The 24591-nt window shown below is 35.4% G+C and overlaps 2 protein-coding genes across 2 annotated transcripts; one reads left to right on the top strand and one right to left on the bottom strand.

The window, feature by feature from the left end:
- Positions 1-15282: 15282 nt before the first annotated feature.
- LOC113717372 (putative late blight resistance protein homolog R1A-3) lies at positions 15283-18075 on the top strand. Its single transcript, XM_027242193.2, has one exon. It carries the CDS (start codon positions 15283-15285, stop codon positions 18073-18075), a length of 2793 nt encoding a protein of 930 aa, XP_027097994.1.
- Positions 18076-19568: 1493 nt separating this feature from the next.
- Positions 19569-22349, bottom strand: LOC113716615 (disease resistance protein RPM1-like). Its single transcript, XM_027241013.2, has one exon. It carries the CDS (start codon positions 22347-22349, stop codon positions 19569-19571), a length of 2781 nt encoding a protein of 926 aa, XP_027096814.1.
- Positions 22350-24591: the final 2242 nt, after the last annotated feature.

Here is a 24591-nt window from a genome sequence, read left to right as displayed (position 1 = left end):
TAGTGATGCCAGACCAGCCACGTTGAACACAAAGAGTATACAAATCCAGAGGACGTGGCACTCATGAAAAACTTGGACATCATTGATATTCAAAACTCTAATTGTGTAGTACTTGTATGAATATTTAACTCAGTGTTATATACTTTTATATTCATTACTTTTTTGTTTATATTCATCATTTTGCCGAATATTAGCAGTTCAAATTAATCATGCATATCCTATGCATCATTTTTTTTAGGAAAATTAGAAACTTTCCTTAAAATATACAGTGACGTCTTTTCTCTTAAGAATCCGAACCCTAGACTGAAATGGATGACAGATTCTTCTTGAACTAAGAATCCGAAACCTTGAGTCGAGCCAAGGACTATACATACAAAATTTCTAATATGAGGTTTTTCCGGCCTTATTTTAAGTTACATCTATTAATCTGCTATGATTTTTTGTTTAATACATGCGTTTAAGCTGGAATGTTCAACAGCTGTGTTGTAGGTTTGATAATCCGGAGGTGAAGATGACTATTTGAGGTGGAAAAGGCGAAATTTGACCCATCAACTCAATTGGTCGATTTGTGTTAAAGGTGTTTTTGATCTCCTAAAAAGGGGTAGAATGCATGTATTTATCATTTTGCATGTGTAAGGTACAAATTATTAGACAAGTGCTTTAAAATGCACTCCTTGATTTTGGAGTTAATAGTCAAAAGGTTATTTGTGTATGAGCATCTGCAGAAACTGCAAAAAAGTGAAAAACGCGACCATAATACGCGTTATTGCTGTAGCGTATTCGTTCCCGCTATTACAATCAGTGGCTAACAAGAAGCAAACGCGACACATAATACGTGATCATGTGATCGCGTATTATGTTCTCGCGTATTACACGCTACAGTCGCAAAGAAGAAAGCGCGACCACACAATACGCGACCATGTGGTCACGTATTGTCTCGTCGCGTATTACAACCTGCGGCCTCAAAGAATAAAACGCGACCACAAATACGCGAGAATGAGATCGTGTATTATAGTCGCGTTTTGAGTCCTCGACCATAAAAATGCAGACGTGGTCAGTTCCTTCAGCATTCTTCTTCTTCTTCTTCCTCGTGTTTTCTCTCTTCCAAACTCACCCAATTTCCAAATCTTCATTTTGGCAACGTAATCTTACTAAAACTATCAACCCAACACCTTTTGAGTATCATACAACCTTTCTAACCGATTGAAATCCATCACAAACACCTCAAAATTCGGTAACCAAGGGATTGAAGGCTAGAGTTTTCATTCGCTAAGTTCTTCAATTGGAGGTCAAATTGTTTCATAGGGCTTTTTACGTATTTAGAATCATCAAACTTCCTTCTACGTGATTGAGGTAAGTTTCTTCATCGAATATTCATATTTTCGAAATTCATAATTTTCAATTTCCTGAGCTTTCTGACATCTTTTAATTTCAAATTTTTGCTGATGTATATAGATGTTTCTGGCCTCATTTATGCTGATTAAGGTTATCTAAACATGTATACAAGTTCAAATGTTCTCTATTTGTTGGTTTATTGGTGGTTTTAGATTATGAGTTCAAATTTGGTTAAAATTAGAAAATTTGCCTACGATGTTTTTAACCTACTAGTGATCATTCGGTATGGTTAATAATGCTTAGTTGATGATATTTTAGTATGTGCATCGTGTATATTGAGCACTTTGGTTGAATTTGTGAGTCATAACGATAATTTTTGCTTAACCATATTTACAGCTATTTACGTGTTATTGTTGTTAATTATTGCTTGCTATAATCATGATTAATCCTAATTTCATTGATTGTGATATAATTGTTACATAATTTGATCAAATTGGTGACTTTGGCTATTTTTTGCAACTTTACGATAATATCTCTATTGTTGGATCTTGTTGAATATTTAATTGATTCTTCGTGAACTAGAGATATGCATGTAAGGTTATTTGAGCTGTTTTTGATTTGTCAATATACATTATTCACGGTGTGTCCAATATCTGCCATATTGATTTATGGGTTGCTGGATTTATTTGTTTTTAGGTACTATGGCAAGAAAAAAAAAAACAAACTGTTTATTCTTCCTCTAGCAGTGAGGAGGCTGAACAAAACTTGGACCCTAGTAACGAAGGTGAAGAAATTGGAGAGGAAGCACGATCTCCTTCGCCTGTACCTGCTCCTAGACGTCTATAAGGGAGAACTGCACGACAGCCACGAATATTTGATAGCGCAAAGTTTTCCACTCTGCAGCACCAGGAGTGGTATGAAACACATGCCAACTTGGAGTTCTTGTTCGAAAAACATCTGAGCCCCGAAGTAGAGACTGCCTTTCATATTTCGGAGGCATTTGACCGACTTGGTTGGGAGCCAATTCTTCGACTACCCGATTACTACTATCCGGAGCTTGTGTTGGAATTTTATGCTAATATCATTAACAAGGCGAAGCATAGTGGTGAAAAGGTTGAGTCCTTTGTTCGAGAAGCACGCATCGTCTTGTCAAGGCAGCGTTTACCAGCCTTTTTGGGTTGTCGTGACGAAGGTCCTGCAGTGGATTTGAAAAAAGGCTTCGTTGCTCCAAACAAAAGATGGGATCCGGCACATGCTATGGCAAGGTTCGGTCTTCAGTACCAGCCTTTCCGTTCATCGAGGAAGAAGACGATTGTTGCTACAATTTTTGATGTCAGACATCATCTCATCATCTATATGATAGCGCACAATGTGATTCCCAAGAAGACGGGCCACAGTGAGGTCAGGAAGAGTGATATCTGTTTTTTGGACTATATGTTTCACAATCGGGAGACCTCTTACGCTCAGATTTCGTTGCCAAATATCATCATCAGCTATATACGGTCAACAGTAAGACGTCGGACTACTTCTTTCAAGCTAGCTTTCCCTCGACTACTCACATTGGTATTTGAACGGATGGGGGTTAATCTAGCTGGAGCTGAGCGACAAGTTATCCGCCCCAGTACCTAGTTATCTTTTACCTTGCTACGGAACACGGGCATCGACGTGGCTGCTTTCCTTCCTCCACTTATCGAGCGGCGTTCTAAAGTAAGGCATGGTGGAGATGATGCTGGTCCATCCACCTCTGCCCCTCCACCACCTCCCCCGGTGCATCGTCCTCAATCCAACTGGCCACGGCTTTTCACTACCTTGGAAGATATTTAGTTCCAGTTACAGAGGACGGACACTCGCTTGGCAAACATAGAGCATCATTTAGGCATTCCTGCACCTCAGGGTGGTGGTGCAGATGAAGATGACGATTGAAGCTGCACCATTACGATCACTATCTTATTTGTGCATGGATTTTCTTTCATTTTGTTTTTAATCTGTGCAATGTTGGATGTTGGATCACTATCTTATTTTGTTTTTAATCTGTGCAATGTTAGATGTTTAACACAGAGTAGTGGTTTGTGATTTTTGGCTGATCTGGATCTCGGCATTGCACTAGGGAGTACTTTCTTCTTATTCTTGTGTTTCTTTCCTTTCTTAGAATACACATTGAGGATAATGTGTATTATAAGTGTGGGGGAGGAAATGTGTGGTACTTTTAGTAGTTTTATGTTTAATATTTGGACACGTTGCTGGAAATATTGCTTGGATTAAATGTTGTTTATTTTAGGTTTGCTGGCAGAGAGTTTAGGCCACTTTTAAGGGGAGACTTTGTCAAAAAAATTTTTTTAAAAAAAATTAATCATAATAAATTACAATAAACAACTACATTTTTTGTCAAATATCTTAGTCGGTGCATTAAATATATGTGGTTTGCTCTCATCTTTTCTCATTTAATTTGGAAATAATTATTATGTGATTATAATTTTTACATTTATGGCAAAGTATATCTTGTAATCTATAAGATAAATAATCATTTGATAAATAATCATTTTGCAAATATGAGGTACTCAATCTGAACACAAAGCCAGAGTTTGTTTCCAACCATATGCAGAACTATACATGTATAGTTATTTCTTTACAAAATGTTTTAATAATAAAATTAGGTGTTTCCAACCGTATAATTATCAAATCTTTTAATCTATAACTTTTTTGTTATTTATATACAAAGTATTACTAGTACATAAAATGTTGTACTGGGAGCTCACATTTGCTAACTTCTAACTCGTGTGAGTTAAAGGATTTATTCCTCTATGATAAATGTCAATGGAAAAACAAAAATGATTGTCTGCTCCTAATTTTAAAAAAAAGCACATTTTGAATATAATTTTCTGGGCATAATATTTATCGGATGCTAGATACAGTAAAGCCGAAAGCCTACTAGTTCGGTTACGATTTATTGCCCCAAATTATTATCAATTATTGATGGCAATATTATGAGATTTTTTTTTCCAGTTAGGTATGAATTTAGAGCCTTAAGTAGTAAAATTTGTAGAAATTTTCATTGCAAATTGTAAATCATTTTATAATTTGCAGTGCAATCATAAAGCAAGGGAAAATGTCATTACAACTGAAGCAAAAAGAAAAATCATGGCAAAATCTAGATTCATGTTCTTGGAAATAATCTTAAGATGATAAATAGTGAATATTGGCTCCAGTTTCATCACTCGCGTGATGAAACACGCACGGCTTCTAGGGCGAGGAACTCGCATTTAAGAAATGTAAGGTTAATGACCTCGCATTTGTTGAATGCGAGGTCTTTGACCTCTTTTTTTTTTTTTTTTTTTTTGTATTTCGGTGGTTGGAAAATTCAGGGAGAGTTCGCATTTGCTAAATACGAACACCCCTTTTACAGAAATCCCATACACAAAATGCCCCCTTTATGAATTTTTTTAAAAATCATCATAATATTAGAAATTTCTCGACATACTCAATTGATATTCATATGATATATAAAATCAGAGGTATAGCAGTTGATATAAACAATTTTGATCATTTTTTGAACTTTCAATTTCACCTTTACAAATAATTAATTTTTACACTTATCATCTAATCATATTTTGCTTTTATAACTACTCATAATAACCCTAATCTAACTACCAAATTACTATAACATTATAAATTTTATAACCTAATCCCTACCTAATCATATTGGTCGGACCCAATGTGATAATCATAATAGCCAGACGGATACAACTGATTTAAGACTTTATGGCTTTTAGAGGTCTGTACCTCATGGCGATCAGCTGCAAGTGTTGATGATTTTCTCAAGTCATGGCCTCCAGTTCCATTGCTCATTGATGATCTCAAACTATACAGGCTATTCAGAGGCAAGATTTGGAGAAGAATGCCGCTACCCGAAGCAGAAGGCAAAAAATGCATCGAGTCAAGAGGATGGCTGATCACAATATCACGTTCAGGAGACATGAGCTTGTTGTACCCTTATTCACGGGCTCAAATTGAACTCCCTAATCAATCAAAATTCCCTCTACATAAATTCAATGATTCTCCTTTCTTGAATGTAGTGAGTGCTGTTTCATCAGCAAGTCCTTCGGAGACATCAGACTTTGCGGTGGTTGTAGTTGGAGGTCCTGGTTTATTTCTCTCGTTATGGAGACCTGGAGACACGACTTGGACAAGAATAGAAACGCAAATTGCAGTCTACTTCAGCCAGGCTGTTTATTACAAAGGAAAAATATATGCAATCTCCTATGGAGGACAAATTCGGGTATGGGATATGTTAGATCCTCCAGTAGCTCAATGTTGTTGTCACGTTGGTAGGGAACTGATCAACTTTCGACAGACACGTCTAGTGGAATCGGCAGGCGAATTACTCATAGTTGCAAGTGACGGGGCTCTATCTGTTAATAATTTTCTGAGTTATGCAGATGGGTTTGATCAAGAGGGGATGGAAAAAAGTTGGTAATTTGGGGCATATGGCCATTTTTGTTGGACATGATGGTGCATTCTCGATGGATGCCACTAGATTTCCTAGTATAGTCAAGCCAAATTGCAACTACTTCACTGATGATGGGATAGAAGCCTGGACTGAAAAAGGGGGTGGGAAGGACATGGGTGGTGTCCACAATGTTGAAGATGGACAGATTGAACCCTTTGATGACCCACTAGTTTGGGTGGAACCCATTGAACCAACTAGGTTACTTCGAAGACTTTATTAAGAGTAGTACATTTTACTATTACTTCTTTCCTCCAATTAAAAGTGCCATCCTTCAGATTTTTGCATGCCCCAATTTGTTGATCATCGATCAAAGGTCAAGCAATTGTAAGACATTAGCATGCTATGGCTAAACTAGTTTCATTAGTCGACCAGTTTTGGTAGCACCATCGTTCCAATTGACTCTGTTTGTACCCTAGCAAGAGTCCTTAATGATCAATCTGGATAGCACCATCGTCTCAATATACTATGCTTTTGCCCAAGCAAGAATCCTTATTCTTCAATAACTTATTTTTGTGATCTGTATGAGTTATCTATCAATACAACCACAACCTCAAGGATGGAGAGTTTCTACACCTACTCCTACTAAATTACGGGGAGAGGGGATCTAAAGAGATCAAAGGGAAATCCGAAAGAGACTAAACCACTAACGGCCTACACATCCGCTGGAGAAATTTTCAAAAAAGTTAAGATATTTAGAATGCAGGTTTAGATTAAAAGATTTGATCCCTTGATTTACATTCAAATAGAGTTTTAAAACTTTCTTGGTAGCCAACTACTCCTAAAGTATTTGGTTAGACTTCGAGTCTACTAGGTCACCAAATTTCTTTAACTATACTCGAGTTACGCTATCTTAGAAATTAGGTACTCTTAAACTTAGATTGATGCATATACACTATATTCTCTGTCTTATTTGAAAGTGTGTGTTTCTCATTTTTGAATGCCCAAAATTGTTTATCAGCACAAAAGTAGCTTTATCTTCTGCTCTATATATATGCATAGCTTAGGCTGGAATGGGATTAGAAAGTTTACTTTGAGGGGGCGAATTTTAATACATCTAAATCTATGTATAATAACATAAAATAATTTTGAATTTTGGCACTGGCAAAAGCATAAAATTTCAAAGAATATTTAAGAAAAAATTGTCAATTATTTGTGGGAGACAAATCAAATTTACTAGAACTTGGAGGCCCCCTTAGGTTTATTTGCCTTTGAGCTCAGGGAAGGACTCATAACACTGATAGCTAAAGGGTCATAAACAAGCAAATACAACGATTCTTTAGCTCCCCCCCCCCCCCCCCCCCCCCCCCACCCCACCAAAAAAAAAACCACCACCACCAATGTAAGCATAGCACAAAAACAACAACAACAAGAAGTCAACAACAACATTATCCAAAATTAAATAGCCATTCGTCTACTGCTATTGCTAGCATAAAAAAACATAACTACTACTCATTTTTGCATTCTTGCCTCTTGTTTTCCTTTAGGCAACGTTAAATACATTTCAAAACTTGAATTTTGGTCTATCAAAGTGGAGTATATAAAACATTGTTACTGTTAACGCACTACTCTTAAAAGTTAAATTTCCAAAAAATTGACAATCAAAACTAGGGGTACTATTTTTATTTAGTTAATTAACAGCAATAGCTGAGAATTAAAGTAGCATTGCTACTACTTGTATACTACTACTATTTTTGGTGATTATTGATTATTTGACTATTAACTATTAAGCCCATATTTTGTTTGGCTTTTATTTTTTAGTTGTTATTTATTTTTTAAAATTACAAGCTTAATTGGCGTAAGTATATTGAACAAATAAAGAAGATACTTATCCAAGTTATTGGAGTAAAATCTGATATCGTATTAGGGATAGTTTTTCTGGGCCTCTTTTGAGGATTTATAGGTATATTCTTTGGTACACCGAGGAACCATGTGACAGAAAAAATGATGCCAAATCAAGGTTTGGGGCTGTTGACATCATCTAATGTGATGGAGAGATTTGTTGAATCCTAATTAGTTTAACTAGCACCATCCGTCTGATGTACTCTGCTTTTGCCCCTTCAAGAATCCTTATTATTCAATAATTTTTGGGAAAAATCCACTTTTCATCCTCAAACTTTGTGACGAAAACACATTTGGTCCCCAAACTTTTCGTCAGAACACATTGAGTACATGAATTAACGATTTTTTGCCACATTTAGTCAAAAAACGGAAATTTACTCAATTTGGACGGTGAAGACCACATGGCTGTTAACAAATGTCCAAATATCAATTTATAGCCAATACAAGTCAGACACAAATCCACACTTGACTCTCTCTCTAACCCACTGCTTTTCTTCTCCAAGTTTTCCCCTTTCTCACCGAGTTAATGAAGTGAAAAGCTGCTTGAGATTAGCAGAGTTAATGGAGTGATTCAACAAAATTTTTCCAATCCAGTATATTTAATATAAGTTAAATGATTCAAAGTAAAATGCTCATAAATTACTTTGTTCGTGTAATAGAGGAAACCCATAAAAAGCTGATATATTATGGGCAATTTTTTTTTTTACTTTCACGTATTTAATTTATGTTAAATACAAAACCTACTAGTTTTCCTTTCGTAAAAATATTAGTATATCACTTTTTAAATTTTACTTACAAACATTTATGTATTTAACATAAATTATATGATTCAGAGTAAAATGCCTATAAATAGCTAGTACTTTATTCATATAATAGAAGAAACCCGTAAAGAGCTAGTAAAAAGTGGGTAATTTCTTTTTTTACTTTCACGTATTTAATTTATGTTAAATATAAAATCTACTAGTTTTGCTTTCATAATAATATTAGTGTAACACTTTTTGAATTTCACTTATCAACATTTATGTATTTAATATAAATTAAATGATTCAAAGTAAAATGCTCATAAATAGCTAGTACTTTATTCATATAATGGAAAAAATCATAAAGAACTGGTATGTTATGAAAAAATTTTTTTACTTTCAAATATTTCATTTATATTAAATACAAAACATGCTAGTTTTTCTTTCGTAAAAATATTTGTGTAACGCCTTTTGAATTTTATTTGCAAATATTTATGTATTTAACATAAATTAAATGATTCAGAATAAAATGCCCATAAAAACCTGATACTTGGTTCATGTAATAGAGAAAAACCATAAAGAGTTGGCACTTTATGGGATATTTCTTTTTTAAAAAATATTTAATTTATGTTAAATAGATAACCTACTAGTTTTTTTTCGTAAGAAATTACTGTAACACTTTTTGAATTTTATTTAAAAATATTTATATATTTATTATAAATTGAATGTTTGAGAGTAAAATGTCCACAAAAGTTAGTATTTTGAATAGGTAATGCCCATTAAGTAAGAACTTAAAATAACACCAAAATGGACAACTTGTTCAAGGAATTGTGTATTGTCCACAAAAAGCTAACTTGTGTTGGTTATAAATTGAATATTTGAACATTTGTTAACAGCCACGTGGTCTTCACCGTCCAAATTGAGTAAATTCCCATTTTTTGACTAAATGTGGCAAAAAATCATTAATTCATGTACTCAATGTATTCTGACGAAAAGTTTGGGGACCAAATGTGTCTTGGTCACAAGGTTTGAGGATGAAAAGTGGATTTTTTCCATAATTTTTTAATGCTTTATTATTATTATTATTATTATTATTAATGACCTCTACTCAGGGACGGAGCCAGAAATTTATTTTTGGGGGGGCTGAAGTGTATTAAAAATTTTTTTTTGTGACGAAATAAATATATTTAATAAGTAAAATTTAGAATCAATAATTATAAAAATAATAAAAACATATAATTATACATACCCAAAAATTTGTTATTGATTAACATTTGAAGTATTGGTAGTTGTTGCACTCGAATAACGAAGAGGAGGCAATTGCATTCTGCGAGTCTTCATCCGTTGAAAACGCTGCAATATTTGCTCATTTTCAATTGTTGCAAAAATATCCTTCTCGATGTATACAACCAGACAGTCATTCATCCACTCGTCTCCCATTTTGTTGCGCAAATCAGTCTTGACAATATTCATTGCAGAAAATACTCTTTCAACAGAAGCAGTCGCAACTGGTAGAACTAATGCCAACTGGATCAGACGATAAACCAATGGAAAAACTGTATTTTTACCAGTTTTAACCATTTGTTGAGCAAGACTTCCCAAATCTCCAACTTCTGAAAATTGAGGATCGCGTTGCACATTATAAATATAATTTCGAAGTTGAGACTCAAGATATAAATAATCGTTACTTGAGAAGTTTTCAGGATATAAATCAGCAAGACGGAGTAGTTTCTGCACATTGAATTGAGAGAAAGAACTTTTTGGATCAAGACATGCTATGCAAATAAGGGGGAAAAAAACATCGATGGCTGCTGTAAGATAATTTTTTCCCCCACAATAAATCTCCATGTAAAATATTTTATCTTGTTCTCCTGCTCCAGCTTAGCCTATTATTTAGCAAGCAGTAATAAATGACGTTGAAGAATTGAAGATTATTCATCTACCACTATGTAAAACAACAAATACCACTACATATGCAACCTGGAAATCTTACACAAAGACAAAGATAGACCCAATCTCAACAACCTCTGAGAAAGAAAGGGAGGAGCGAGGGAAAGTGGGATCGGGAAGAAGGAAGGGGAAGTCAGATTAAATACATAGAAACATGTTGTTAGAGGGAATACTGTTGGCTTAGAAAACATTCTTGTACATGCTGGCCGCCGGAATCCCCTATATATAGGGGGTTTTCCGGCGGCTTGGGGGGGGGCTTAAGCCCCCACCAGCCCCCCCTTAAATCCGTGGCTGCCTCTACTAGTCATCTATCAAATCCGTACACATCCTTGAAGAAGAAAAGCCATGATGTTACAATTTGATTCCTAAGTTAAAAATAAAGATTTTTTTGTTTCTTCAATAGGGGTTATTCGTGAGTTTAGTGCCGATATTGAGGTACTAACTATTTAGTTTCACTAATCTCTGAACCGTCTTGGTCTGTCATTAATATCATGCAAGGAGAGGGGAAAAAAGGATACGGGCATGAGCGGTTGTCAATGATAACCATGAGTAGTTGAGCAATATCAATGACAATCATCTTGAATACTGAATAGTGTAATATTTTTTGAACGGCATGTAACTCTATCTGGTGTCATTAATGGAATTACCTTCTATTTGTACTCAACAATGAAACAATATTTCTGATTTTAATCTCTCTCTCTCTCTCTTTTGAATTCGAGATTCGTAAAGCAGAAGTTTAAATTTGTGCGAGGTCACTTTGATAAAGATCTTTTCCTTCCTCCTCCATTCCCCCGGCTTTCCCCTCGCCTCTCTAACTTCCCCTCTTATTTAAACAAATTCTCCTCTTCACAGCTTTCTGTCTGGCTGGTTTTCTCTCTCTCTCTCTCTGGTTTTAGGAGACTGCTTTTCGACGAGATTTGGAACTCATAAGCGATATACGCTGTATGAGGTATGTCCTTTGATTTTTCAGATATTGCTGCATCATTTTGGTATTTTCTTTTCCTCGAAATTTCTATACTATGTACATGGTTGAAGAAAATTGAGATTGTACTTACATGGGGTCAAAATTGCAGGGAATTTACACTTGAAATGAAAATTACAGTGGTCAAAATTGCAAGCAAATAATAGATAAATTCAATGTCTGTTTCCTTTGTTATACACTTGGCTATCATATTTTTTCTTGCTTAGCAGATAAAGATTTCTCTTATTTCTTGCTTCAAATTTACTCTTGTTGCGGTTTAATTTGTGTGAACAATTACCTCAATTGCTTTTTTGTAGTGGTCCGGCAATGACATGTTAGATACTGAAACAGATAAAAAGAAGAATTCGTGGTATGGAATGGTATGCCGAAATTTTGAGGGTGCAACCTTTTGTTTCACTCTCTTTCCTTCTTCAACCACTGCTTGATTTTCTTTCTATTAAAAACTTGGAATTCATAAACTTAATTTGCTGCAATGGAAACCCATAATCTAGAGAAAAAAGTGATTGCAAGCTAGGAAAAATTCACCACTCTAATGGATTGGAGAATGTCCATATCTCCTCTCTCAGCCTTCTTGTTCTGCTGAAGCATGATAAACTACTTAAGGCTTCTATACTTTGCATATGTTGGATTCTTACAGTAAGCGTGTATCCGTATGATTGTAGTATGATTTAGAGCTCTTATGTTGTAGTAGTAACACTCGCAAGATTTGGAATTAATTTGTTTCTTTCATTATAAATACAAGATTTTATAATCATTCCTGTATGTGTGTTAATAATATATATTCACAATTACGTATTTTGCTCGGCTCCAATTAGAAATCGGACAATTCATGGCACATGTCTTTACTGTACATCCATTAAAGATGGCTATGCTAACTTCATCCTTAAAATCTTTGTCAAAAGGTTTGCCTGTATGCAAAGCCATGATGTTTCTGTAATATTCGGAAAAGCATTCATGGAACAAAATAACAAGTCTTCTGGTAAGTTTTGGCTAACACCCTCTACATTTTGCAGGGCTACTGGTCACATAGGACTATATATATCAGACGTCTACCAATGGCACTTCTTAGGTAGTTTTATTGCATTCACATTTTAGAAGAGAAAAAAACTCTCATTAAATTACTTAAAGAGGGAAGAAAAGTCGCACTCTTAAACATTAAGAGGGAAGAATTGTAAAGTCTCGAATCCATGGATTGCATGGTTCACCATCGCGGGTCGCAATTGCGATTGTTTCACATTCGTTGCCGCATATTTGTTGGATATCGGGTGATACACACATTATAACATATAAAAATTTTCAAAAAATCTAAAAAATGTACTAAAATTAGAAAATATAAAAAAAGGCACAATCTGAAAAAAAAATTCGAATCAACTTTGAGTTGACTTGGATATTTTTGTCGATATCAGGCATCATAGATTTGTATCAACTAATATTAGCAGAATTAGAGCGAGTTATTTTGGATATAAAATTATTCACGATTCAGGGATTGATGTCATACTGGCCTCTCCGTTCCGATTATAACTCGGCCGAGTTGTATCGGACACGGCTAATATGGCGAATCATAATGGGTTGAGCAAAATAACTTTCGAGTGAAAACATGGGTTCAAAATAGATACGCCAATTAACTTAATGGCCAGTAGGGGCAAGCTCATACACTAATTCCTTCCTCTTTCACCTCCTCTTTCCCAAAAGAGCATTATTGAAATGGCCCAGAAAGCTCATAATTGGTTTAGTGAAGTCTCTTCTGCTTTTCGTTGTCTGCTTGATTTTTTACATTGGGTCCTACATTTCTGCAACTCGTGAAAAAGTTGCAGAAAAAGTTGATATGAATTATGATGCAAGAGCGACGAGGGCATCTCTCCCCCAAAGTGATCAATCATGAGCTTAATATTTCACATGGAGACGTTCATCAAACTTAAAAAAGAGGATGTCAAGTCATGGCAAAGCATTAAAAACAACGAGTAAGTGCAGTGCTTTTTCCCGGGCCAGTCCAATTAGTAGACATTCAGGAAAAGAAATTATCCCACTAGGTGTTGCTAATTGTTCGGATAATAATTGACTAGACACATCTCATTAGGAAAACATGGGTTTTGGATAGGTACAGTTAAGAATAGGCATTATACTTTTTCAATAGTTTGGTGTACACTTACACTTCATTGTTATATTTTATAACGTATAACAAAAAATTATATGATTTTACGTTAAATCATGAAATATAATAAAATTATGTGAATGTATACCAAATTATTGAGAAAGTATAACAACCACACAAATTGTATCTATTCCTAACCATATCTACCCCATTTCTGAAATAACATGGAACCCCACCACAATAACCCAACTGCAAATACTCATTCCCCCCGTCCCCCAAGAAAAATTGAAAGCAATGAGCCACAAATTGGAAAAATCACACACAATTTCAGCCTCTAACTCAACTATAAGTTGTTTTACTACCTTTTTATTTGGGGATAATTTTAGAAACCTCTCTTGAGGTTTTTGACACTTCCAAAATTTGAAAAATCTCACTTGGCTCTCCTACTTTAAATTTTTTTTATAATAATTGAAACTCATTTCAAAATATAATATTGAAAAACTCATTTTGGGGAAGAGAATACAATTTCATTCCAAATTTGCTCTTTTCTTGTGATTTCTTAATTATTATAACACACCAAATTTATCCCTTAATTTTTGTAAATTGATTGATGTAGTTCTTTAATGAAAGTTTAAAAGTTGATAACAAGATCTTTCGTGTCATTGGTTCGAACAAGAAATGTTAAATTATTTAAAATTATGAATGATTTATAGTACTCTTAAAAACAATTTGCAATAATTTACAACTATGAGAATACTTTTTTGCACCAGCTTAAAAACAATACAAACAAGCTTATATATGACTTTTAGCATATTGTATGTTTTTACTTTTCAAGCCATCTATCTGAAAAAAAATTAGAACATTCAAAAATATGTAAACGATTTATAAAAAATCATAAATTAACTCAAAACACTTTACAATAAAAAAATTGTCTTTGTAACTTGCCAAAACTTCAAATAAACTTTCAAATATTAACTCTTGATATTTAAAAAATGCACTATATTTTGTCCAATCAGAATAAACCTTCATATATTTTTTTGTTTTTCATTTGTTATTAATATACTCATTTTTTTGGTAATAAAATGAAAGATAATAAAAAGGTTAATTTGGAATGGGATTATATATACTTTCTCAAAATGAATTTATTAATATTATATTTTAAAATGGGTTGTAAATGATGCAAAAATTTAAAGTAAGGGAGGCAACTCAGATTTATCAAAGTTTGACAATGCCAAGTGAAACTATCAAAAACTTTAGAGGAGGTTTCTGAAATTATCCCTTTTATTTGTGGGCGCACAATATTTACTTTTTGAGTAGCCTACCCTTTTATAGTTTTGGACATATGCATGCAGAAAATTTTAGGTTAATTTTGTTTTTAGGAGCATGGACTTAGCTCCTGAAGTTTTATACCGCTACATGGATTGCTTATTAGAATCTTTATTTTATTTTTGTTTTTGTATCAGAAGTTGATTTTTGACTTGGCGCAATTTCCAGGAATCCCTGCGCAAAGTATATCGGCCCCATCCCCTTGGCTGACTCGGTAAAATGTTGGATTATGTATATGGATATTTCCATAATTGAGTTCCTTGCAAAGCGTTAGACAATTGATGTTGAGTTTTTCTCCACTCTTTTAGTCAAGCCCATGTCAACGGAAACAAAAAGAAGAAATTCAGGGGACGGGAACAGAATCTATAGTCTTGAAGTGCCGTGCTTTCAGTCTCGAAAGTGTTGCTAGGGCTGACAAGGCTGTCCAGTTCATCCTGGAGGACCTGGAGCTGCTTTGTGACCAAGGATCCATTTCTAACGGGACCATCCTTTCTTTTGGTGAAGATACCAAATGGATAGGGAGCTGCCTCAGATCTGTAGTATTCAAAAGCTGTACATCAGTTTCGAAAGTGTTGCTAAGGCTTGCAAGGCTGTCCAGTTCATCCTGGAGGACCTGGTGCTGCTTTGTGACCGAGGATCCATTTCTAACGAGACCATCGTTTCTTTTGGTGAAGATATCAAATCGATAGGACGCTTCCTCAGATCAGTGCAAGCTTCCACTGATGGCTATGCACCATTTTTGTTTCCACCGCAAGAAGATTGTGATTTAGCCATGGATATTGTTCCAGCTATTGATATGGTCTTGCTTATAGTTGATGCTATGATCAGAGATGCGTCTTTTCATCTTTGCATTCCTTTGTTCTTACCGGTGGATATTGTTCGTAATCTAGTAGAAAGAATAAGATCTGTTGAAATACACGGCCACAGGGATGATACCTTTCTTGGATTGACGAACTCGCAAGAGGAGGAAAACTTGTCCGGAATAGATGGAAATTCCATAATAGACAGTGAGATCGTGATTGGATTTGAGGATGAGGCAAGAGAACTGCAAGACAAGCTGACCAGAGGGCCACAGCGACGTCAAGTGATTTCCATTGTTGGGATGCCAGGAATGGGTAAGACAACTTTGGCTAGAAGATTGTATAATGATTTGTCAGTTGTATACCACTTTCATACTCGTGCATGGGTTAGTACGTCTCAAGTATTTCAAATGAGAAACTTACTGTGTAGAATTTTACGCTGTATTATGAGTCGTAACAATTCAATTTTTGGTATGAGTGATGAAGATATGGGACAGAAGTTGTATAAATGCTTAAAGGGGCATAGATATCTGATTGTGATTGATGATGTGTGGGACATTAAGGTCTGGAATGAATTGAAGATATATTTTCCAGAGGATAACAATTTTAGTAGGATCTTAATGACCAGTAGAATTAAGAAGGCTGTAAGAGTAAGAGAAAATGGTTTCATCCACTGTCTACGTACACGGAATGAAAAAGAAAGTTGGGATCTATTTAACTGTAAACTATTTGGTGACAGCAGCTGCCCTGAGGAATTGATGGAAATAGCGAATCGAATAGTTGCAAAATGTAATGGTCTACCTCTTGCAATTGTTGTTATAGCAGGAATTCTTGTCAGGGAAAAGAACAATGAAAAATATTGGAGGAAGGTTCATGAAAATATGGGGTCCTTCATCAGTAGTAGCTCGAAGGAATTCATGGATACATTAGAATTGAGTTACAAGCACCTGCCATCTGAGCTGAAAACCTGCTTTCTGTATCTAGGATCACTTCCTGAAATTTCTGATATCCTTGTGACGAGGCTATTCCAATCATGGATTGCAGAGGGCTTTATTCAGGAAACTGAAGGAAAGAGACTAGAGGATGTAGCAGAGGATTACCTAATGGATCTTGTTAATAGAAGTCTTGTTACAGTAGCAAAGAGAAGGTCTGATGGAGGAATAAAATCATGTAATATGCATGACGTGTTGAGGGAATTGTGCCTTAAAAAAACTGACGAAAAGAAATTTGTGCTGCCAAAATGTAAGTGTGGACGAAATGCTGCTCCCTTTAATGACTATGAACGCTTTCTTATGTATCAGGGACATTTTCCTCATTTTTCACATTGTCAATACTTCCATACATACAAATCTCACTATGTCTCAGATCATGAAGTGTTCAATTGGCATACTTTGGCAGTATACAGATATCTCAACACCTTGGATTTAAGGCACTTTATACTCGACCACTTCCCTGACCGAATATTGAATGACCTGCTTCACTTGAGGGACTTGGCACTTCATCTTAGGAGGCTCAAGGCCCTACCTTCAACACTGTTCAAACTTTGGAACCTAGAAACCTGCATTCTTGATGGAGAAAGAGGGGGGAAAGTTATCTTACCCTGGGCTATTTTTAAGATGGAAAAGCTGAGGCATCTAAAAGTTTCAGCGGAACTACATTTGAAAGACCTAAGGAAGTGTTCCACTGGGGGATGGTCGGCTATATGTCCACATTGCTTTCAAACGAAACTGCCCCAGAAAGATGAGATCATTGGTATGGGGACAATGGAAGATCGTGATCGTCCTTCAAGTTCTAGGAATAGTCGGATGGAAATTGCTGCCAGTTTGCCTTGGAGACAAGATGGTATCCTTGAAAATTTGCAATCGCTTTCGCAAATATGTCCTGCAGGTTTTATCTACAGAGTTTTGGAAAGGACTCCAAATCTTAGAAAGTTGGGACTTCATATGACTTTCTCAAAGGGCAATGATATTCTTTCATTTCCTGATCTTTCACATTTAAATCATCTTGAAGCACTCAAATTTAAATATCAAACCCTTGGTATGGTTCCTTGGAGCTTTCCTCATCCACATATGTTCCCACCAAGTCTTAAAAAGCTTACTCTGATCGGTAGCCTTGTAAACTGGAATGAAATGTCAATCTTGGAATTGCTACCAAGCCTTGAGGTTCTCAAAATCAAAGATAATTTCTCCAATGGACCTCAATGGGAAACAAGTGATCATGGGTTTCCTTGCCTGAAGTTCTTGAAACTGTCATATACGGATCTTCCGGAATGGATCTCCTCAAGTAGTCACTTCCCTAATCTTCAGAAATTAGTCTTAAATGGCTGCTTAAAGTTGAAGGAAATCCCATATGAGATAGGAGAAATTCCTACATTGCAGACTATTCAGGTGTATCGATCATCAGAGTCTACCATGGAGTCAGCCAGGCAAATTCATGAATCAAATATTGACATTGGTAATTATGATTTGAAGGTCTTTATCTTCCACCATTTTGAGGACTGCTAGTCTAGCCCTCCAGTTGTTAATGTGGACAGGAGACACTCAAGCGGCCATGTAGGTATCTTCTGACACTCAAGGCAGCCAGTTTTGGCAAAGTTTCTCGCTTGATACGTATCGCATTCATTACCTCATGATTACTTAGCAATTTGTAATTCTGAAAACTGCTTCTGATTTCTGTTTCTTAACTTTGGTCTCTCTCCATGCCATATTTTGATTTGTTATGCTTAATTTTGTAATCTTATTTCAATTAGCTACTCTTGTCTAGTCTGCCAAGGGAGTAAAGTAAATCAATTTGAAGACGACGATTAAAAATAACATTCTTAAAGAAGTTGAAAGGCTAAATCTAGGAAGACGTATCCATATCTATATTTTTCTGTACCTGTACAAATATGCATGGAAGTTCATAATAGTTTTGATCTTAGTTTGCTATTCTTTATTGAACTTTTAATGCAATGTTTTGGGGGCTTCTTCCATTCTGATTGTTCTTATGATGAACCACTTATTAGAAAGAAGAATTGTTGCTCCATCTAATGTGAGCGGAATCACTTTTTAGTGTAGAAATTTTATTTTTGCTGGTTTGATAGCCCAACATCTTGCCTCGTAAATAAAGTTCTACCATGGAAACTCACGTACATTGAACATATAATTCAAATATATGTTTATTCAAGAAAAAATTTTCAGAAATAAATTATTTATTTACAAAAAACTCAATAGATTGGGTCCATGGAACTTCCATGTAATACCTATGTGTGTATTCTCATCTCTTATTGGGTATTGTTGGGCTTTGTCCCATCTACACTCAATTCCATACATATATTGAACCCATCCTGCCTAGATTTCGTGTCGGTCCATTGAGGTTTGGGATCAGTTGCCACCATTACCCTAATCCTGTACCTTGTGTTTGTCTTCAAGGGTATGCTGAGAAATTGTGTTTATCTTCATTTTATCTATCTAAATCCTGTACATTGTGCGTTAGCTCAATAGACATATCATAGAATCCAAAGGCAACTCTTCCATCAGTTTAGATGGCCTGTGGTATCTGAATCGCATGAATTGAAATAGGTTCTAAACTGTGTTCATTGCTATTGAAAAAAAAAAATTGGAAAACATCCCAGCATTTAATGACTTGTTCTCAAACACATTGTTTGGGATAAAATTAGATAAATGTCTGATATCATGATGAAATAGAATTTACACATTTCAAGTTCAATTTACACAAGCACCATAACCAGAACATGTTTGATGGAGGTAACTTTGAAAAGAAAATATAAATCCATAAATGTACATGTACATATTTTGCGGAATTGAGGTTGATTATTGAAATTTCATGATATGATTTGATACAAATATAACAAGTTGTAGAAGGAAAAAGGTAAACGAGAACTCAATGAAATAGTAGGAAAAGCTAGTATGCTACCTAAGGCCGATAGAAGAGATGACTGAATTGGATATCAATGAATGTTGAAAAGTGCAAGAGTTGGTTTCTAGCTTCTCTTCTCTTAGAGGAACTTTTTTTCCCATCGACCATCAATCCAGTAACCAGTGCAAACTTCAGGGATATGAGCAATTGTCTGATAATCTTCACTTTGTTTATCCAAATTCTGTACTCTCTGCATTAGCTCATCGGACATATCATAAAATCCAAGACATTGAAGTGTGGTCAAATTTTGGATGCCCGAAGGCAACTCCTGCATCAGCTTACAACCAACCAAGTTCAATTTTTTGAGACTAGGCAATGATTCCTCTTCCACTCTCATCCATTTTAATCTTTTGAATTGCATAAGCTCTAAAGTCTGGAGTTTTCGGAATCCTCCATTCTTGAAACACAGTGTCTCCCCATCATAAGCAAAAATGAGACCAAGTATTACTAGACTAGGCAAACATCCAAGGGAGCCTATTGCATTCTCATCTTCTCTGAACCCACTATTGTACAAGCGTAAGATGCTCAAGGATTGAAGTGATATCACCCATTGTGGTACTCTCTCCAAACGCCCATTCAACCATAGTAATGTAAGGAATCCAAGTTTCGGAGAGATAGAATGTTGGAAATCAAGGGTCTCATCTTCTTTAAAGCAAGAGATGCACAATTCTTGAAGGTTGGTCAGCCTCAGAAGGGAGGAGAGCAACTCCTTTCCATCTTTTCCCCTCAACTTTGTGATGGATAATCGCCGTAGCTGCATGAGCTTGCCAATCTCCCTTACTGTTTTATCACTGTCTGCTTCTATGATATTCAAATCCTCCAAGGAAAGAAGCTTTCCAATTCCATCTGGAGATTTACCACCCCAGGCTGCAAAGTTATTTGAATAATCACCACTTCCGCCTAAGGAAAGCGAACGTAGTTTTCTTAGCTTTACAATCTCCACAGGCAACTCTTTTATGCTGGTTTCCATCAGAGCTAAAACTTCAAGGTTTTTAAGCTTCCTAATAGACTTTGGAATAATTTTAATTTTGGTTCTACAAAGACCAAGACACTTGAGTTGAAATAGTTTGAAGACTTCCTTTGGGATGTTGTCCAATTCAGCTCCATCTAAATCCAACACCTTTAGCAGCATAGGGCCACCACGTAAAAACTTGGATAAAAATGAAGTTGTGAGAGGATCTTCATACCCAAATATTTCCACAAACCGAAGACACTTCAAGCTGCCAAAGTCTTGTGGATTATCAGTGAATTTGTGGATTGCTAGGTGTCGAACTTTGTCAGGCCATCTTGTGTAATATCCAGTGGCTATGGTTGTGAAGCTTTGTTCTTTAGATTTTGAGATAATGACTTCACGCAGAAAATCATGAACACCACATCTCTGCAATTTGCCATCTTCCCGTATCTGTTGAGCTTGGATTAAGCTTCTATTGATAAGTTCTTTCAGATATTTCATAGCGATATCAGTGGATGCCATTCCTTCTTTCCTTTCTACAAATCCTAGTGCTATCCATTTCACAAGTATATCATCCACAATAATTGAATAATTTTCTGGATAGATGCTTAGATATAATAGGCAGCTTTTGAGATTGTGAGGTAAATCATTGTAGCTAAGGAAGAGTACCTTTCTAATTTTGTCAAACTTACCACTACCATCTGCTTCGCTACCAAAGCCACGAAGAATTATCTCCCATTCATCTGTCTTTCCCTTATCCTTCAAAGCCAAAAGACCACCCATTGCAACAATTGCAAGAGGTAAGCCCTCACATTTTTTCATTATTTTTTTAGAAACTTCTTCTAGATTTGGAGGACAGTCATTGCTCTGAAATGTTCTATTGCAAAAAAGAGTCCAAGACTCTTTATCAGAAAGAGGCTTCATCTTATAGACGAAGTCAAGTGATCCTAAACAAGATGCAGAAGCTACATCAGCTATTCGTGTTGTCAATACAACACTACTAGCAGTATTGTAGTCAGGCAATACACATTTGATAGCTTCCCAAGCATCTATACTCCACATATCATCAAGGACAAGGATGTACCTTCTTTCTCGGAGGAAGTCTTTGACAAATTCACTCAGCATAATAACATTCATGGATTCCACTTGGGGAGGGATTGGTTGTTTGATTTCGTTGTACAATTGTTGGATCAGGTCCTTGATGATGATATTGAACTGAAAATTTTGAGAAACAGTTATCCAGGCATGGCTTTGAAATTGTTTCTTCACTGCAGTGTCATCATAGACTTTTTTCACTAGGGTAGTCTTCCCTAGCCCTCCCATTCCCACAACCGAAACTACTTTCAATTGGGAATGATCATCAAGGATTTTTGAGATGAGATCTGCTTTTGGCTTGTCAATCCCAACAAGTTGAGCTTCTTCAATGAAGAGTGACTGAGCACGAATGTCAAAATCTGCATTCGCCTGACGAGAAGTGCTGAAGGCTCTTTCTTGAGTACCATACAGGGACTGGTACCTCTGATGCCTTGCTGAAATCTCTCCAACTCTGGCCTTGATCTCTTTTATCTCCAAAGAAATTCGATGGCTTGCTTTCAGATTCTTTATTGAGTTATAGATCTTTTCAACCTGGCCACAGAATCCGTCCGCACAACCATGATCAAAGCGGAATGTAAAATCATCGAGAACGTCCTCTGTATCATAAGCAACTTCTCGAACCTGCTTTACCCATTCTTGGAGTTGAGAATCATTGTCTTCCTTTGCTTCAGCTTCTCTGAGGAAAGCTTTCATACTGCTGAGTTCATCTTTGATAAATTGAACATCTGGTTTAAGCCGCCCCAAAAGTGTGGTCTCTTGGGCAAGTAAGGTTGAGAGCTGGTTAATCAAAAAGCCTACAACACTCTCTGCCATAATGCTCAATCAAATTTCTCAAGAGTCGGTTTTCTTGTCAAGAAGACTTTGAGTTGCAAATTTCAAAAACTATGCTATTTTCTTTTTCTTTTTTTTTTTGTATTATAGAGGATGCGTTTTATATGAGCTAGCAAATTCTAGAATGATATGAATTTGAAAGAATAGCTATTCAAGAATGATATGAATTTGGGAACATATGTTTTTTTTGCCTTTTGTAGCATAGACGATGAGTTTTATTTGGCCTTTTGTAGCACGTACTAAAAGTTGTCGTAGTGAAAAAGCAAAATGTCAGTCTACCTGGAAGAAAAAGCATGTAGAGCCTAATCTAAGAAATAGGTAAAGAATAACCATTCTGTTGGACTAAGAAAGGCATAGAGAAATTTTTGGATTTCTTTAGATAGTTTAAGTTGGAAAGGAAGGTATTTGTCTAGTGAAATTTAACAATCTTCAGATCGCGTTCAGTTCCCTTCTAATGTTTTCTTAATTTGCTCTAGAAAGAATAGGCTAGCTATGATTCTAAGTAAAATTACTAGATAGAAAAAAGAATATGCTATCTTAATTGGTAGAAACGATAACCATAACCAGGTGAACATAAGGTTTCTGATTTGACTTTTATGCCTTCTTTTTATCTCTTTCCATTTACAAGTCTTGGAAAAAATATATATTTTTTAGGCCTATAAAGGATGCGTGTTACATAATATATTCAATCCAAAAATGATACCAACTTCAAAGAAGATCATTCTTGAAATTGACACTTTGATACTTGCAAAGTAACATAAAGTAATTGTAATTAAAAAAAAAATGAAATGTTTGCCTACTTGCTACGAAAAGCATATTGGGCATAACCAAGGAAATGGGTCAAGCATATGAGAACACATATTCTCCTGCTAAGAAATGCAAAGATAAAATTTTGACTACTTAAGGTGGAAAGCAAGGTATTTGTCGTATTCAATCTAACAATATTCTTGAGAAATGTTGAACTCCCCTTTTATGTTATTTTGTTTGGCTTCCAAATGCATAGCTAAGATTCTAAATAAAACAGTTGAAATTAAAAAAGTTGATACCCAAAAGACGATCTACAAATTATAAGGATTTTAGCATGATAATGACCACTTCATATTTCATTTCAAATGCCAATAGAAATTGGAAACTAAACTATTTGAAATGTCATTGAGGAAAACTTCTATAGGCATTTGTAGAAGAACTTGGCTATAAGAATGTGCTTTTTGCAGAAAAGCCTTCGGCTCTCTCTCTTTCCGATTTCATATATTATCACATGACCATATAAATCCTTATAGTTTTATATGAAATGAAAAATGAGTAGAATGTAACTCCAGTCATAATAAATGACCTAAACACGCTCCAAGACATGTGTGATGAAATTATAATATTTGCTTAATCCCCCTATTGTTTCATGTGTATCAACAAAATTCCTCTCTAATTTTATGAAACTTTGTTCCTCCCCGTCCTTTCCAAAAATTTTGTTTGTTATTTGAATAAGGGCAATACTAGCATTTCAAATAACGACTCTATGAAGACTCCTTTGTGTCAAATGTTTACTTTATATAAAACTATAGTGGAGATTATGTGAATATTTTGAAAGGTTAAAGGAATCATGTGATAATAAATGAAACCATAAGCAGTATGCAGTTATTTACCCAGTATTCTAGTTAAGGATCTTGTTGACAACTTGTTCTTGCAATGCAGCATTATGGCTTATGACTGCCATGTTACAAAATGAGACATTTTCTTATTCCATTGAAAAGTTTTCATATGTGAATTTACTATCAAGAAAGTAGCTTCAAGGCTTGAAATTTATGCAAGCTTCTGGATTCATATTATTGTCTTCAGATACAGTTAATTTGGATTCTTTTCCATGCTAAGTTTGGCCTTGAAATAGTTGTTGTATGCAGCAGCAACTTGATAATCTATCAACATGCCCAATTAATAATATAAGTTGGCTATTTGTTTTAATTGGAAGGAGCAAATTCCCCAAATACTTCACGAATTCATGCTTGGTCCTCTATTTTAAGAATAGGACAGAATGATCCTTCAACAAATTTTTTTTTTTTGAGCCAAGTTAGTCCCTATATGGTGGAGTAGCCTAGTAAAAATTAGACCAAAGTAGTGGTGAGATTTGAATTTTCTTGACTGTTCTGCCACATAGGGACCAATTTAACCCAAAAAATTTTGTTCAAAGACCCATTATGTCTTATTTTTAAGATGGAGGACCTAACATGAA

The sequence above is a fragment of the Coffea arabica genome, chromosome 11c (assembly GCF_036785885.1).
Source record: "Coffea arabica cultivar ET-39 chromosome 11c, Coffea Arabica ET-39 HiFi, whole genome shotgun sequence".
NCBI lineage: Eukaryota > Viridiplantae > Streptophyta > Magnoliopsida > Gentianales > Rubiaceae > Coffea > Coffea arabica.
The sequence above is the reverse complement of the archived record's forward strand: the minus strand, read 5'-3'. Positions and strand labels throughout refer to the sequence as shown.

Excerpts from the sequence above, each read along its gene's own strand:
- LOC113717372 (XM_027242193.2), top strand. The coding sequence starts at position 15,283 with ATGGATAGGGAGCTGCCTCAGATCTGTAGTATTCAAAAGCTGTACATC.
- LOC113716615 (XM_027241013.2), bottom strand. The coding sequence starts at position 22,349 with ATGGCAGAGAGTGTTGTAGGCTTTTTGATTAACCAGCTCTCAACCTTA.